Source organism: Protobothrops mucrosquamatus, unplaced genomic scaffold, assembly GCF_001527695.2.
Source record: "Protobothrops mucrosquamatus isolate PMUCROS unplaced genomic scaffold, P.Mucros_1.0 scaffold1667, whole genome shotgun sequence".
Lineage (NCBI taxonomy): Eukaryota > Metazoa > Chordata > Lepidosauria > Squamata > Viperidae > Protobothrops > Protobothrops mucrosquamatus.
Window position 1 is genome coordinate 12,213 of NW_015387824.1, and position 18,595 is coordinate 30,807.

General features: G+C 38.3%; 1 protein-coding gene across 1 annotated transcript in view; it reads left to right on the top strand.

Annotated features, from left to right (window-relative positions):
• The window catches only part of LOC107293594 (tyrosine-protein phosphatase non-receptor type 13), a gene marked incomplete at both ends in the record, with an annotated part of 34,738 nt that overhangs the window by 11,515 nt on the left and 4,628 nt on the right, over positions 1 to 18,595 (top strand). The window contains 12 exon segments of the mRNA XM_015822750.1: positions 57 to 267; positions 2,168 to 2,238; positions 2,561 to 2,616; positions 5,096 to 5,222; positions 7,003 to 7,152; positions 8,598 to 8,677; positions 9,594 to 9,649; positions 10,744 to 10,829; positions 12,964 to 13,112; positions 14,941 to 15,031; positions 15,934 to 16,271; positions 18,008 to 18,223. Of these exon segments, the coding sequence (XP_015678236.1) occupies positions 57 to 267; positions 2,168 to 2,238; positions 2,561 to 2,616; positions 5,096 to 5,222; positions 7,003 to 7,152; positions 8,598 to 8,677; positions 9,594 to 9,649; positions 10,744 to 10,829; positions 12,964 to 13,112; positions 14,941 to 15,031; positions 15,934 to 16,271; positions 18,008 to 18,223 (1,631 nt within the window).

Sequence of the window (18,595 nt, forward strand, 5' to 3'; positions counted from 1 at the left end):
CCCTTTTGTTTTTGAGTTCTACCTTTGCAACTGTATTTTTCTCCCTTTTTTTCCAGGTATTTCCCTTGCAGGTGGCCATGATAGTCTTTATCAGGTGTTATACATTAGCGATATCAGTCCCAAATCTGCTGCAGCCATGGAGGGAACACTCCACATTCTGGATGTCATCCATTATATTAATGGGATCAGCAGTCAGGGATTGACCTTGAAAGAAGCCAAGAGGGCGTTGGAAATAGCTCTTCCGAATGTGATCCTGAAAGCAACAAGGTACTTGCAGTTGGGCTGATTTCAGTCTTACCTTTATTCCAGGATGTGACCAATGGCCTGATTTACAGGTCATACTAAGTCAGTGGTTCTCAACCTTTTTAATGCTGTGACCCCAACCGGTCGTAAGTCGAGGACTAAACCGGTCGTAAGTCGAGGACTACCCAACCGGTCGTAAGTCGAGGACTTTCCCTGCCCGGGAGCGCCACGCATGCGTGGTTCCGCCCCCTGCGCCGGCCGAGGCATAGCTGGCAAGCGGCAGAGATGGAGCAGGCCGACCACCAGCTGGCCCAGCCCAAGGGAGGTAAGGCACCCGCCGGAAAAGGGGAAAAAAATGGCGGTCAAAAAAAATGGCGGACAGCCTTGTTTGGTGACCCCCATGAAATGGTCGATCGACCCCAAATGGGGTCCCGACCCACAGGTTGAGAACCACTGTACTAAGTGAAGTTTGTTCATTGTTCCTTTGCTAAGGCATGTTGGGCACTTCGCAACCCCATGGAACACTGCATGACAGGCTCTCCTGTCCTCCACTGTCTGCCAGAGTCTGGCCAAACTCATGTTCACTGCTAAATGTCTATGGAGATTTTCTCAGTCATCCAGGTCATGATTGTCTCAAAGGGGCTTTTTCAAAAGGCAACTGGACTTTGTTTTTTCTTGAGGAAGTCGTTTCGCTTCTCATCCAAGAAGCTTCTTCAGTTCTGACTGAACTGAGGAAGCTTTTTGCATGAGAAGCGAAACATCTTCCTCAAAAAAATAATAATAGTAGTCTGGTTGCCGTTTGAAAAAGCACCTTTGAGTCATGTTCACTTTGTTGATGACCTGATCAAACCATCTCATCCTCTGCCGTCCCCTTCTCCTTTTGCCTTCAATCTTCCCCAACATCAGGGTCTTTTCCAATGAGTCCTCTCTTCCCTTTAAGTATTTGAACTGAGGTTTGCTTAGCCATGATTTATTGAATAATCCACACTCTGCTGGCATCATTTATTACACTAAATAATAGAACATGATTAATTTGCCTTCCATCCAAGACAAGATCCAATTTGCTTACTATCAAAAAAATTATTTGGGTCCTTGTATTTCTGATCAATGTCCGCTCATGGAAATCAATGATGCTTACATTATATTTCTAGTAATTAATGACATCTATATAAATAAAAATGTAAATGTTCGTTTGTTCAAAATCTTAAATCTCCGAAAGTTCTTCACCGATTGCTTTGAAATTTTGACACAACGTTGCATTCGAATACGCGCGTGTTTTTATATACCTATATTATATAGATGTCACACCTGTGACAGGTAAAAACATGCTTTTTTGAAAAACCGGCATCTGTTGGACATAAAAGCAACACACGCTTTTACCAGACTGAGCCACAGCAACGCGTGGCTGGGTACAGCTAGTTTTAAATATGAACTAGATAAAATTCAATCTGTTGTTCTAAACATGCAGAGCTACTCCTGGAAAATTTTTAAGCCTCTGATGGTTTAGCCTTGAGACTTGGAAATTACCAGATAAAACTCTGTAAGGCTGGCAAGGTTAAGAAACAACACCCACTTGAATTACTGGAAAGATTTTTACTCCTAGTAGAGTAATGTAGCTGAATCTTGAAAGCCTATTAAAGTAATCCTCCCACATGTGTAATTAAGGCAGAGTTACTCCAAATCTCTTTCTCGTGTTCCCCTGCTCCTGAATCTCTTCTCTAATGGCCCTATTTGCTTCATTAATCGCCTGTGTTCCTAAGATCTGTTAGGCATCCCATGATATTAGATTCCTTCTGACAGGATCTCTCTCTTATGAAAATTTGGTGAAACGTCACCAGTCTTAAACATATTTAGTGATGTGGGGGATAAAATCCATTTTGTATCCGAGGCACAAGCTGAATGTAAAGCTTTCTTCTGATTTCAGAGATGGCCACCCAGTGTTTCCAAAAGCTAAAGAACATGAATTCATTGGTCTGAAGTCAATCAAACAGAATGGTAAGGGCATGATTCTGAACACATTGACCTTCTATTATGCAGAATAATATCCTAAGGATATGGATTATTTTCAAACGAATGTCATACTGAGTTTAATAGAACAGGTTTGCCAATATAAATAATTACTCAAGAAATTTGTAGGATTTCATCTGAATGAGAGTTTGGGGTTAGGGAGCAGACGTATTTCAAATACTTGACAATGTCTATTTGATACCTGAAAGAAATAATATAATTTCGATTGCCAGGTAGTTATATGTGTTATTACAAAATTAAAAAGAATAATAAACCAATCTTGTTTTTTTCCCTGCCCTCTTTTTTAAAGGCCATTTTCAGGGAGAACATTGTACCAAAACAGAAAAGGGACCTCATCATTACAAAGTAAGTAATCAAGAACATTATTTATATAATTTGCAGTTATAAAACATGAAGCACAATGAATAATAATAATAATAATAATAATAATAATAATAATAATAATAATAATAATAATAATAATAATAAAGTTGGAAGGGTCCTTGGAGGTCATCTAATCCAACCCCCTGCTCAGGCAGGAAACCCTATACCATTTCAGACAAACAGCTGTCCAGTCTCTTCTTAAAAACTTCCAGTGTTGGAGCATTCACCGCTTCTGGAGGCAGGTTGTTCCACTGGTTAATTGTTCTAACTGCCAGGAAGTTTCTCCTTAGTTTTAGGTTGCTTCTCTCCTTGATTAGTTTCTATCCGTTGCTTCTTGTCCTGCCTTCAGGCACTTTGGAAAATTATAAGATTACAGTAAAAAATATTTGAAATAAACACATTGAACGCCATTAAAAGTAAAATAAGGAGACACTTTTAGGAAGCTCTGGATTATAGAGCATATTCAGGTTTATAGTTAGCCAGTTTGTTGCTTTCTATGGTGAGTAAAGAATGACTGGGTATAATTAACTGGAAAAGAGAGAAATATTTCATTATTACAGTCAGTCAGAAGGAAATACAGGTAGTTCTTGACTTACAACCACAATCAAACCCAAAATTTTTGTTGCTAAGTGAGACATTTGTTAATGTTAAGTGAATCTGGCTTTCCCATTGACTTTGCTTGTCAGAAGGTCGGAAAAGATCACATAACCCCGGGACACTGCAGCCATCATAAATATGAGTCAGTTGCCAAGTATCTGAATTTTGATCATGTGACCCTGGGGATGCTGCAATGTTTGTAAATGTGAAAAACAGTCATAAGTCAAATTTTTTCAGTGCCGTTGTACCTTCAAATGGTCACCAAACTAACTGTTGTAAATTGAGGACTACCTGTACATGTTGTTCATCTGTGAAACGTAGAGAAAAGATGTGCATAAAAGGAAGTATGGATATAATAAGCTGAATTATCTTTTGGGTTGGAATTGAATTCATGCAGGGAAATGTAAATTTAACCGTGAATGAAAAGGCTATGAATTGGGATCATCTTGCTTTTTTTGTGTAAATGTACATGAAAGCAGAAATCTATCCATTGCTAGTCATTGCATATTATACTTTAGTGTAGGCTGATAATAAGTTTGGGGAGAAAAGTATGCCATGCTCTGATTTAATGTGATCCAGAAATATATATTGTTATATGATATGAATGGGTAAGTGAGAACAAGACAACAAAGTACAAAAAAGTAATTGAGCTACGAATGAGAATGATCACGGATAGCATCTGCTTAAAAAAAAAATTGTTTTAGGATACATGGTTTAATCATAGGTTTATTTATTAGTTCATACAAATGGCAGTGCTCTGGGTGTTTATAATGAAAGATAGAGGGAATTAGTGGTGGATACAACAGGATAAGAGGCTTGGTGTAGGGATAAATCAGTTTTTGGAAATTACAGGAGTAGATCTTAGAAAAAAATAGACATAAATCTACGAAGAAATAGAGAAAAAATGTGAAGGGGGAAAAACCATAGGAAGAGAAAGTATGACTCCTGTATACAAAAGAAGATAATGAATGGAATAAATAAATGGAAAACAGACATAAAAGGGTGTGGAAGCTTCTTGGAACACAATGCAAAGAGTTATGTTGCAAAATGCCACAGGTGTATGTGTAAATTATACAATGGAAGCTCTGAAAAGAATGATTGGATGTGAAAAATCTTATATAAAAGAATGTTGCAAAATGAAGATGGAAGATGTTATATAATGTGTAGCATAGCATAGCATAGCATAGCATAACATAACATAACATAACATAACATAACATAACATAACATAACATAACATAACATAACATAACATAACATAACATAACATAACATAACATAACATAACATAACATAACATAACATATAGAGAGTAAAAAGATAGTTGCCAAATAAGTAATGAAAGATAAATGTACACCTTGGTAGAATGTTAGTAAATATAGGAAAATGGACAGATAAATAGCAATAGCACTTAGAGTTATATACCGCTTCACAGTGCTTTACAGCTCTCTCTAAGCGGTTTACAGAGTGAGCATATTGTCCCTAACACTCTGGGTCCTCATTTTACTGACCTTGGAAAGATGCTTTGCTTCTTAAAACACCCCTAAATTGGAAACACCAACTCAGGATTTTCAGGATTTAAGGCACCCATTTAATGCTCAGTTCATGCAAGTAGCTATGTCCTATTTCAGTCTCACATGATGGGACTCTGAAAAGAGACGCAGCTGCTTTAAAGAGGCTCTGCATTTACAAGATTTCAAAGAAGACTCTTCCCAACTCTGGTAGTTCTTAGGATTTAATTGAGATTTTTTTTTAAAGCAAGCTAATGGGTCTTCTGAATCCTTCTCATAGTTTAAGCATTTAATCCTATATGACAAGGAGTTCTTCAGTTTAAAAAAGCTTGATTCATCTTGGTTGTTCTTAGATTAATGGCGAAACAAATAACAGTCTTCAACTGACAAGTCTAACCCAGGATCCCATCTCTAAAGAAATGCCTCCAAGTGATACCACTGTTCAGGTCTCAGATTTTCTCAAATACAACAACCACAAAGGTAATGACATTGGGATAAGATTGTCTATTTTTCTAAAGAGTTTTCTGGAATAGCACCCAAATTATACACCCTGTTTGGTATAATGGTTAAGATGCTGACCTAGAAACCAGGAGACTGTGGGTTCTAGTCCTGCCTTATGTATGAAAGCCTAAGTGAATAGAATAGAATAGAGCTGGAAAGGACCTTGGAGGTGTTCTAGTCCAGCCCCCTGCTCAAGCAGGAGAACCTATACCATTTCAGACAAGTGACTGTCCGGTCTCTTCTTAAAAATCTCCAGTGATGGAGCGCCCACGATTTCTGAAGGCACAGCTGTTCCACTGGTTAATTGTCCTCACTGTTAGGAAGTTTCTCCTTAATTCCAAGTTGCTTCTCTCTTTGGTCAGTTTCCAACCATTGTTTCTTGTCTTGCCCTCTGGTGCTTTGGAGAATAATTTGACCCCCTCTTCTTTGTGGCAGCCCCTCAGGTTTTGGAATATTGCTATCATGTCACCCCTATTTCTTCTTTTCTTTAGCCTAGCCAAACCCAAGTCCTGCAGCTGTTCTTCATATGTTTTAGTCTCCAGGCCTTTGATCATTTTAGTTGCTCTTCTCTGAACTTTTTCCAAGGTCTCAACATTTTTTTTGTAGTATGGTGACCAAAATTGGTTGCAATATTCCAGGTGTGGTCTTACTAGGGTTTTATAAAGCGGTACTAATAGTTAGTGAGATCTTGATTCTATGCCTCTATTTATACAACCCAGGATTGTATTAGCTTTTTTAGCTGCTGTTGCACACTGCTGGCTCATAGTCAAGTGATCATCCACTAGGACTCCAAGGTCCTTCTCACAGTTGCTGTTTTTCAGCCAGGTGTTGCCCAATCTGTACTTAAACCTCTGGTTTTTCCTGCCTAAATGTAAAACTTTGCTTTTCTCCAGATTAAAACTCATTTTGTTGGATAGGGGCCATTGTTCAAGTTTGTTCAAGTTTTTGGATCCTGAACTTATCTTCTGGGGTGTTGGCTATTCCTGCCAGTTTGGTGTCATTGCAAATTTGATGAGTTCCCCTTCTATTCTCTCATCTAATTAATGAAGATATTGAAGAGTACTGGACCTAAAACGGAACCTTGTGGTACCCTACTGCTTACTTCTCTCCATGTGGATGTAGTGCCATTGAGGACTACTCGTTGAGTATGGTTTGCCAGCCAGCTACAGATCCATCTGGTGGTCATGTTGTCTATTCCACCTTTTTCTAGTTTACCAAGTAGTAGGTTGTGGTCTACTTTGTAAAATGCCTTACTGAAGTCTAAGTATACAATGTCCACAGCGTTTCACTGGTCTACTAATTTAGTCACTTTATCAAAGAATGAAATAAGATTGGTTTGTTGTGATCTGTTTTTGACAAACCTGAGGTGGCTACTAGTTATAACTTTGTTTGCTTCTAGTTGTTCGCAGATCTGTTTTTTGATTATCTTTTCCAAGATCTTCCCAGGTATTGATGTTAGACTGATTGGCCTGTAGTTTCCTGGGTCTGTTTTTTTTCCCTTTCTTGAAGATGTGACTTTGGGCCAGTCACTCTCTCACTCAGACAATTCACCTCACAAGGTTGTTGTTGTGGGGAAAAAGAAGAGGAAGGAATATTATATATGTTCCCCATCTTATAAAGGCAGGATAAAAATATAATAAATAAACAAAATTATGAGAATGATACTGGTTTTGAAGGATTCATCCTATATTAATGTATGTTTTCACTATAAATTTTTAATCATATGCATAACTTATATGCATTAATTTTCATATCGCAGACAACATCAACTTGGGCATCCCCCAAGATGAAGATTCTTACGATGAGGATGATCACAATCAAGTTATTCAGTACCTTTTAGATGTTGTCGACGAAGAAGCTCAGAATCTGTTAAACCGTAATAATTCTGCATCTGAGACCCATCATGCAGGTACAGCTAAGAGTACAGGCAATTCCAAATTGATGTGATTTTGCAAGATTAATTTTTCTGAGGGTGGAGCACTTATCAGATCATTAACATACAGGGAGCAGATGCCTTCTCAGTGCTAATTTGGTTTGCAAAAATGTTAAATTCATGGGAAGAATTTTCCTACTATTTGTGATGAATAGAGCCAGTGTTCCTTAAAGAAATCTTTGTTTTAAGTTCTTTGTCTTGAAAGAGCTGCAACCCTTTGTCAATTAGTCCTCCAATTACAAATGGGAAGCTCTGGTTTAAAAACAAATCTGGAAAAACAAAAATTATATGTATTGTATGTTGGAAATGTTCTGCACACTCTTTTTTATTCTTGAGAGAAAAAGGCTTTTTGGTAACAGTGTCCAAATTTTGAAGCGCCGTTCTGTTGGGAATTTAAGAAACATAACATAGTTTCATAACATAGTCATTTTAAGTTTCTGTGGTTACTTGCCAAAATGTACTTGATCCTTTAAGATGTTTGAAGGGACTTCTGATTCAGATTTCAGTTGTTCAGTTCTGCAACTTTGTGCATGGAATTGTACAAAGGTCTACACCAGGGGTAGGCAACCTTGGCTCTTTTATGACTCGTGGACTTCAACTCCCAGAATTCCTGAGCCAGCATAGCAAACAAAAACGACACTTGGTGCCTGACCAAGGCATTATTTTTTACTTTATCCAAAAGAGATTTTGCTTGAAACCAATATTCTATCCTTTAACAATATTTGAATAGAAACATAACAATTATGCTCTGCTCCAATGTAGAGCAAAGTGCCGAACAAATTAAGTGAGAGAGTCGTCAATGGGCTGCGCTTTTTCTGTGGGCCTTCCTCCCCTCCCCCAATGAACTAGTCCAGCCATGCTGGCTCAGGAATTCTGGGAGTTGAAGTCCACAAGTCATAAAAGAGCCAAGATTGCCTACCCCTGGTCTACACATTGTCATTTTTTGTGTTGCCCTCTTGTTCTTGCACTCTTTCTTTTCTCTTTTTTATCAAAAAAAAAAACCCCTTCAAAGAACAAGGGTTTCAGCTTGGAGCCCATTTTTCTGCAGCTCCTAAACTCCCCCAGGATTGTCCTGTTGCAAATTTGGTGGCAAATTGTTGAATAATAACAAGACAGTTTCCCTGTTTGCTCAGTGGGAAACAAGAGGATTAAGTCTCTGAAACTACAGGTAGTTCATTTAGTGACCATTCAAAGTTAAAACAGCACTGAAAACCAACCTCATCCCTATTTTCCCAGTTCATTTTCCCAGTTCATCCCTAAGATATAGTTGGGAATAGTTACTTTTCCCAACCAGGTTCCCAGGACTTTGTTATTTTTTGACCGATGGGTATGCATGCATTTATATTTGGTGGATGAATTAAACTCAATCTGTCCTTCTATGATGGCATTTTTTCCCCTACAATGTGTTTCTTTTTCTGCAGAGACAAATGGGAAACTTTTGGAAGAGAAATCAGAGGATACAGACTGTGATGGGTCATCTTTGCCTGAAGATTTTTCAGAGGTAGTATCCATATGATGGGATCATCGTTATTTCTATTCTTTTTTTTTTCTTCAGACCCAATTTTTCTCTCTCCAGCATTGTCCATGTCTTTGTTTACATCCTGTCCAATGTAGGGGTGAGCTAAATGATATTTGTATTTGATGTATTTGATATTAAAAAACAGTCCTTATTTGAGTTCTATCTTACTATGCCTCATAAAACTAATGCCAAACAAAAAAATAGGCATATAAACAGATAGACCGAACGATAGACACCAAACTCCTTAATTAATCAAAGCCCTGATCCTCACTTCTTTATATTTCCAATGGATAAGTAACTAACCCCACAAGAAAATCTCATCCATCACATAAATCTAAGACTACCACAGAAGGTAAAAATGTGACCTATTAAAATTTGTCACATTAATTTTAACCAATGTTTGCAATAAAGTGGAAACCTAACCTTCTCCTTCCCCATGTCTCCAGTTGAAATATACTGTAACCTGTATAATCAATCATAAACTCAACTGAAACTCTAGGTAAATGCCAAAACCCAGCAAAAAAAAAAAAGATCAGAAATTGCAGGACACTGCAAACAACCGTAAAGGTGATCCAGTTTCCAAGGACCCAAAATGTGATCACATGACTGCAGAGGAGGTGCGGCCATCGTAACTTTGAAAACGAGTCAGAAGTAGCTTTGGGGAGGGGGTTCATCATAACTTTGAATGGTTGTTGTAAGTGAAGTACCACCTGTAGGCAAATAAACTATATATTTAAAACATTAGCAATCTTTCAGCATCATGTCAGGTTGGCTGAAATTTCATTAAAAGAAACCTATTGCAGAAAGGCAGGGAAATTTCTTAACTGTCTGGAAATTCCCTCTCCTTTGTTTGGTCTGTATTTGATTACATATTCTTCTAATCTGTCTTTTCCCTTAGCAGACCCAAATAAATGGATGTCAAGAACGTTGCAATGGTAACAGGAAATGTGGACGGTGAGTCCTTTCCTTGGGGATATACAGAAACATTTATGATGGGTATGGTAGGTTATACTTTTTGTAATATCCAGCAAACTACAGAGATTTTAAACACAAATTGTAAAAAGCTCTAAAAGAGGATGAGACAATTTTTTTAAAAAAAAAATTGCTAACAAGATCGTCAACTGAAGCCTTTCCCAAATCTAACTATAATTACACTTTTTACAAGGCATCATATTCATTTCAGAAAATGGCTACCATTTATTCATCTCTTCCAGTTTATGGCAAAATCTTTATCTATACTAATCAACCAGACTCAATAGTAGACTGTTTTTCTTCACTATTACCAATATTTACCTTGATGACCATAAACCAAAACAGTATAAGCTTCTTGAAATCAATGAGGTTAAACATGCTTACCTGTCTTGGATTGTTGCCTTCTCATGATTTTGCATTTGAGGATTTAGTAGTATCAGTCAATTCACTAAAATATGACGCAGTCCTTTTATATATGTTAGATTAGTAATTGAGGTGACGGGCTTATTTTATTGGGCTTCAGATAGTAGCTACGGGACTCAGCTTTCTCCTGCTACTTTTAGGTTTTATTTTTGATATCCTTTCATGAAACATCCAGTAGGGTGATCTAAGAATGTAGGTGACATATACCTTTTTCAAAAAACAAAAAAAGCCTTTTTTATACCCAACACTCTGGTTAAGAAGATAATGTCAAGCTATTCTCCAAGGCCCCTGAAGGCAGGACAAGAAGCAACGGGTGGAAACTAATCAAGGAGAGAAGCAACTTAGAACTAAGGAGAAACTTCCTGACAGTGAGAACAATTAACCAGTGGAACAACCTGCCTCCAGAAGCCATGAATGCTCCAATACTGGAAGTTTTTAAGAAGAGACTGGACAGCCATTTGTCCTAAATGGTGTAGGGTTTCCTGCCTGAGCAGGGGGTTGGACTAGATGACCTCCAAGGTCCCTTCCAACTTTATTATTATTATTATTATTATTATTATTATTATTATTATTATTATTATTATTATTATTATTATATTATTACACTTCATCACCTTTGTCAGTTAAAATTATTGTTGTCTTTTGGGTTTCAGATTACCTCAGGAAGACGATGATGATATTACCTGGGGAAGTGAGGAGTTGCCAATTGAATTAATAAACCAACAGCAGTCTGTTAAAGGTAGGCAGCCATTATTGTATCCTTCAAATGGATAATTGCTAAAATCCCAATATTTGTCATATTTTAATGTCATTCAGACCTGGAAACAGTGATATTGATAGTAACAATTCTAGTTGTAGGGTTTTCCAAAGTTTAAATTTAGCCTCCATCTACTGTAAAGTTCCTAGGCTCAATTCCTTCCATATTCATGAATTATCTAGAACTATCTAGAACTGTCTATGTAGAAAGCTACCTTAAACTGTTACATGTGTGCTCCCAGGTTCAGTTTGTGGACATTCACTCACACAACCCTTGAAAGAGCCACACTCAAATCACCTTCAACTGAACACTGAGGTACAAATTGTTCCTTAAAATACACAGAGACCCAGTGAATTTGAAATAACAGCAAAAGTTTACTGGTGATAATGTACATATGTTTGCTCTTTCAAACACATGCACACAAACACATACTTACCTTCTCAACTAGGCTGGCAGGAATAGCCAGAGAGTCGGAAGTTGCCAGGTCTGGATCCAAAGACAACTGAAAGAATGGGCGGGTTTTAGGACCCTTTTATCCCCTCAAATCCTTGCTTTCTTGATTCACAAGACTGGCAGTTACTGTCGCCTTGTTGATTTGCACCTCTGTGGTAGCTGTTGATGGGATTTGGGGAGAGGTTTCCCATGTGCTCAGGCCCAACTTTTTTTGTCTGGTTTAGGTGACATTTTTCCTTTGTTTCCTTAACAACTGAATTGCTTCTTATCTAACTCCTGAAGGGATCCTTTAGCCGAGATTCCTGGCTTTTGTCTGCCTTGCTTACATGATGCTTGCTTCATGTTTAGGTATGGCAGCTTCAGCCTAGTCCTACAAAACCAACTGTTGAAATCTTCAAACACGTACAACTCTGTTCAAGTGAAGGAGTCATACTCCAAAATATCAGCCGGATCAGGACGAAGAATTATGAAATGAAACAAATTAAATTGGATTTGATGTACATTTAAATGTCATTGATATCTCCAACCATTTAAACTCTTTCCTATTGTTCATGTTAAAAATTATAATTTGTTGACAATTTGAAAGTCACTGAGGACTTCTCCCACCCACCCCTCAAGTTCTGACTTACCTGCAGCTCACCAATGTTTGGGCCAGTGGGCTCTTCCCAGCTCATTTCTTGACCATGCAATGTATTGAGGCAAGAAAGATCTATTTGTCAAACTTGTGGTTCTCATGTGTCTGGAAAAGGTTGCTCATAACCAATGTGTCACTTGAGGCATGGAACTTTAAAAGCTGGATGAAATGTAGGTGTACCTTCCTAGGTTCCCACTGTCATTGAGAGGCAGACAATTGCTGAAAGCTGAAATGATTTAGAGCCATCCTATTGCCACTAAATAGTATTTTTCTGGGCATAATCTGAATAGGGCTGGGAAAATTCTAGATGACTGTGCTCACTCTTTGCCATCCTATGGTTATCTGATTTGTGCAGCTAAAAGCTGATAGCTCTAATTGTCATAAGAGAAATGTTCCATTATTTTGGGGTAAAATCTCCTAAAATGGTGGCCAGAAAGGGGGGAGATTTGCTTACAATATTCACAACAAAGCTGTCAAAATCAATTAGTTGGTGGCAAAACACCCGTTTATCTAATGAAGAGTTTCTGTATCTCCTGCTTCCATCTAGTGGTTTGCCAAATGCTGGCAGCTCAGATGTGGTAGCTCTACATTTACCAGAAGGCAAACTAAGTAGATTGGTTCTTCATTAAATTGGCCAATTACGTCCTTTCAATTTATTGAGGGTTTTTATTGTGAAAGAGAGAGAAGAATTGTGATCGATCAGTTGTGCAAAGAAACAAGTATGAAATAGGCATGTAAGTATGAAATAGGTTTTCAGGTGTTGTTGTAAATTGAATGAAAATCCAAGTGTTGTAAGGGTTAAGCACTGAATGTGAAGGTTTAATGCTTAGGTGTTGTTTACCACTTGGGTTATTTTGGGGAGTTTTTATAAAGGTTGTCATCATAATGTGTTTTAATCAGCCACTGACAGCCTGTAAACTATATTACATGGTGGACCCTGTTGCTATAGTTCATAAGTTAGCAGCATTGTAAGGGATTTTTATGTGGGTTTTTATCGACACCAATACATCTGTCTACTTTCTGTTCCAGACTGCCCATTAATCACCAATGAACAACTTGCTGCTCTCCCAGTAGTCCAAATTTTTCCTTCAGGCAACTATACAGGCTCCAAATTAAAGTCAACTATTCAGAAGTTACGAGGCGTGTTGGAACAAGGGGTCCCATCTAAGGAGATTGAGGTGAGTGAGGCTTTCTGTAAAGCGAACTCCGAAAACAGGAATAAATACTCTGTTCTCTGTTGTGATGGCAAAATAATAGTTTTGTCATCCCCTTTGCTTCAGAAGGAATCCTGAGGATATTTACAATTAATGCTTTTTTTTTTCTTACTACAGATTACAATTAATGCTTTTTTTCTCTTCATGCAGGTAGCCCTCGACTGTAATTCAGCCCATAATTTTGGTAATAAATCATGATGGTCATAAAAGCAAGTCACCATGTGACCACACTCAGTTTTATGACCTTTTTTGATGTGATTGTAAAGTGAATGCTATAGTTGTTAAGCAAAACCCATTTTCTGTTATGGGGTAGTTTTTACCAGAAACCAGAAGTAAATGACACTTTCCAGCAAAACAAATAGTAAATTACGGTTGTGTGACTGCAGGGCGCCGCAGAAAGCCATCAATGTAGGCTGGGTGCCAAGCGTCCAAAATATGGTCACATGACTGTGAGAGGCCCCCAAATGTTAGAACTTCAAATTTGGGCCATAAATCCCATTTTGGGGATCCATGATCATAACTTTGGAAGATTGCTGAGGATCCAGTCATAAGTCAAGGACTACCTGTAGAAGGGTATATCTGTAGCTCAAATTTGATGATGATGAAGATGGCTAGCTGGGTAATGGAACATCTATAAGCAAACCACAAAGAGAACTCCAATATTTTCTTTTGTTTTCTCTCTTTTGTTCATCTCAATCTTTGTTCATCTGAATCTGTGCTAAGAAAATTTGCATGCATGTTTAAATCTAATTCCCCCCCCCCATTGTCAAATTCTTTACAACTTCATTTTAAAAGTACAGGTAGTTCTTGACTTACGTCTGTTTAGTAACCATTAGAAGTTAAAACAGCACTGAAAAAAGTGACATGGCCGTTTTTCGCTCTTGCAACCGTTGCAACGTCATAACATCATGTGATCAAAATTCGGATGCTTGGCAATTGGTTCATATACCGGTATAAGATGGTTGCTAGGTCCCAGGGTCATGTGATCCCTTTGGACAAGCAAAGTCAATGGGGAAGCCAGATTCACTTAACAACCATGTTACTAACTTAACAACTGCAGTGATTCACTTAACCACTGTGGCAAGAAAGGTCATAAAATGGAACCAGAAAATTTGGGTTCAGTTGTGGTCATAAGTCAAGGACTACCTGTAATTTGGTGCCAATAAGAACCCAAGATTCTATGAATATCAGTTTGGCCAGGGATCTATTGGGCACCAAACAAGATGTCCATAGGTACCGGGGTTCTCGTAGGAATAAGATTACCTGGCTCTGTTCTGGTTCACATGACACTAGAGCAGGGGTGTCAAACTGCCGGCCCGCGGGCCGGATGCGTCATGAGGAAACCGCTCCCACCCCATTGCCAGCAATGGGGAAAAAGCTCTGATACATCACGCGACGTCGAGTTTGACATGTCTGCACTAGAGAAATAAGAACATGGTTGAAGTTATTCAGTCATTTTATAAAATATCAGTTATTTTGTATATTTGCTACTCCACTAAATGACCATGTTTTATTGGCATCATTGTTTCCATGGTTCTTTGTCATTTATACCTTGTTTAATTATTGAATTGCAAGCTCTATTCAGGAGAGTATTAATCTAAAGCTCTAATTGAATAATCAAATTGTTAATTATCAAACTATTAAACTAAACCTTATCTCATACTTCAAACCTCTCAGCCATCTGTGTTGATCTGGATGATATATACCATATTTAATGTAATGTATTCTTCTTTAAAGGCAAAAGAAGAGTTAAACAATTTTACATCCATTTAGGAATACTTTGTCATTACAGAATCTTCATGATTTAAAGCCTTTGGATCAATGTTTGGCAGGCCAAACGAAGGAAAACAGAAAGAAGAATAGATATAAGAACATACTGCCTTGTAAGTCTTCATTTCCAAAAGCCTGTTTATTATTTATCTTTTTAATACTTGCAGTCATTAATTATCGCCTTTGTAACAGTAACAGATGGAATATTTAGGTCAGAAAACTACCTGTAGAAGTGTGGCAGTGTTCTCTTAGAAAATTAAACATTTTTTTTAAAAAAAATAGCTTGTTGCACAAGTCATCATGTTAATTCTTTGGTTTAGCGTAATAGTGTCATATTTTTGGAGTGGAGGAATAATTCAGCAGGAATTATGTCCTAGGGAAAAAATAATTTAGCAGTCAGTGATATTGTTCATAACTACAAACTCTACATCTAGTTTTATTTCATCTATTTCTTAATTGCACATGTTATGTAAAAGCAAGTTTAAGATGCCCCACAGTCTGTGTGTGTGTGGTGTGTTTGTGTGTATGCATGCACATACATGTACACAAGCCTTCAAGTCAATTTCAACTCCTGGTGACTGGTCAAGTCCCTACAGTTTTCCTGACAAGGTTTTTCAGAAGTGATTTGCTATTGCCTCCTTCCAAGGGCTGAGACATGGTGACCGGCCTAAAGTCACCCAGCTGGCATTGTGCCAAAGGTAGGAGTAGAATTCACAGTCTCTTGGTTTCTAGCCCAGCACCTTAATCACTACACCAAACTGGTTCTCATAGTTAAGACATATTGCTGGAAACTATACTATGACTAAGCGTAAGTACATGGAATTAAAATGTTAGCATATTCTCCCCACTTTTCTATTGTCCCCTCTTTCCTCCCTCTTCCTTTTTGGCTTTACCTAGCTTAGATTTCCAATTGCAAGCTGCTCCTGGTACGTTGCAAAATTCCATCTTTATTGCTCAGTTGATAATAATAGTTACAATTAATGACTGCCGTGTCCTTCTCTGTTGGGAACTGCAGATGACACCACAAGAGTGCTTCTTGGGCCTGACGGTGGCTATATCAATGCCAGTTTTATCCAGATGCTGGTGGGGACAAAGGAATATCTTTACATTGCGTGCCAAGGACCCCTCCCTAATACGGTGGCTGACTTCTGGCAAATGGCTTGGGAACAGAAATGCACTCTTATAGCCATGATGACCCAGGAAGTAGAAGGAGAAAAGGTCAAATGTCAGCGGTACTGGCCCAACGCTCTTGGCAAAACCACAATGGTCAGCGACAAACTCCGTCTTTCTCTGGTGCGGCTGCAGGAACTCAAAGGTTTCATCATTAGAATCATGGAACTCGAGGACATTCAAGTAAGGCTCTTGTTTTGAGGCTGGTTTTGTGGGAGACCCAGCCTGAGAAATCAGAGGGGGGAAAACTCTCTTCTGCTCATCTTTGTTGCTTGTATGGATCCTAAATCTGCTGATCTAGTGTCAGAAGTTGCCATTGGGGACAAAGGCTTCAGACAGGATTCATTTGCACAGGGTTGCTGAAAATAAATGCAGAAATAAATACAATATAGGTAGTCCTCGACGTACAATCGGCAATTGAGCCTCAAATTTCTGTTGCTGAGACATTTATTAAGTGGGTTTTGCGCCATTTTATGACCTTTCTTGTCACGGTTAAGTGAATTGCTGCAGTTGTTGAGTTAGTAAGACAGTTAGTAAGACATGGTTGTTTCAGCAGGCACCTGACCGGATCCCTGTAAAATTTAACCAAAAATTAATTAAAATTTTATACTTATCCGGATAACTTATATAGAAAATTAACTAAAATTTAAAACATCTAAACATAGCTAACAAGACAAAAATTAACCGACATTCGGCGGGACTCAGGTGATCCTCTTCCCGCCCTATATTTACGAATAAACTTGAAACTTGAAACTTGATAAGTGAAATCTGGCTTCCCCATTGACTTTGTTTGTCAGAAGGTTGCCAAAGGGGATCCCATGATCCCAGGACACTGCAACCATCATAAATATGAACCAGTTGCCAAGCATCTGAATTTTGATCATGTGACCATGGGGATGCTGCAATGGTCGTAAGTGTGAAAAATGGTCATAAGTCACTTTTTTCCAGTGCCTTTGTAACTTTGAACATTCAATAAATGAACTGTTGTTAAGTCAAGAACTATTTGTAGAAGTGTTTAATATTTAAAGAACAAAATATTAAATAATTATGATGAGCCAAAGTCTTATTTCAAAATCAAAAGGGAAAAACAAGCAGACGTCTGAGAGTTTAGCCATGTTTTTACTTTGATTGTATTTTGAACATCTCTGAATAGGTAATCCTCAACTTACAACCGTTCATTAGAAGATGGTTCAAAATTACAACAACCTCAGAAAAATTGACTTATGACCTGTACTCATAGTTATGACCATTGCATGACCCCTAAGGTCATGTGATCAGAATTTGGGTGCTTGGCAACTGCCTTGCATTTTATGAGTTGCAGGTACTGCAATCATTTTGCTGATTTCTGGCAAAAAAAACACCCATTGAGAAATTTGGATTCACTGCATGATTCGCTTAATGTCCACCATAAAAATGTTGTGAAATTGGGTCTAAACTTAAGACCACAATGGCGTACAATGGAAATTCCGCTCATAAGTTAAGAACTATCTATATTACAATGTTTGTAGTCTTCCAGTCTATCTCTTGAGAAGATTCCATTGCTAAACCTGCCATTAATCTCTAATAACTGCCAGACCCTAAAATTTCTGCTGTACTCATGGTATTTTTTCCCCATTGTTGGAACTCTGGCTAATATCCCCCATATTAATTTTCTCATGGTTCAGTATAAAATAGTCTGAAGCCATTCTAGGCTGAAGCTAGCTGAAAATTGGGGGAGTTGAGTCTCAGTACATCTGGAAGATGCTAAATTGAAAGAAACTGTAAAGGAAAGAGAACACAGCTATGGATTGGTTGTTGTTGTTGTTGTTGTTTAAAGTTAGATTGGACTGTTAGTCATTGTTGTGAGGGTCATTCTTTTCAGGATATATGACGCTCATAATTTCTCTGTATTTGTTATTCTTTGAATTTCAAATCTACAGACAGGTGAACTCCGGCATATTTCCCATTTAAACTTTACTGCTTGGCCAGATCACGACACACCATCTCAACCAGATGATTTGATAACTTTCATCTCCTACATGAGGCACATCCACAAATCAGGACCCATCATCACTCACTGCAGTGCAGGCATTGGGCGATCAGGGACGCTCATTTGCCTTGATGTGGTCCTGGGCTTAATTAGCCAAGACCTTGAGGTGAGTGAATGTAAATGAATTTTCCTTCAACCCTTCAAACTGAGATTGCAATTCACGAAATTCTAGGTGGCCATCTGCCGTGCTGGATGAGAATTCTGGTCGTCCAAACTCATCTGAAGAATTTTAAATTGGGGAAGTTTATCTTAATTATTCTTATAATGGATATCAAACTAGTGTCTTCCCTGCGGCCTTAAAGGAGGCCGTTGTGAGGCCCCTCCTCAAGAAGCCTTCCCTGGACCCAGATGAGTTGGCCAACTATCGCCCGGTCTCCAACCTTCGCTTTGCGGCGAAGGTTGTCGAGAGTGTGGTTGCGCAGCAGTTCCCGCGACACTTGGATGAAGCCGTCTATCTAGACCCATACCAGTCGGGCTT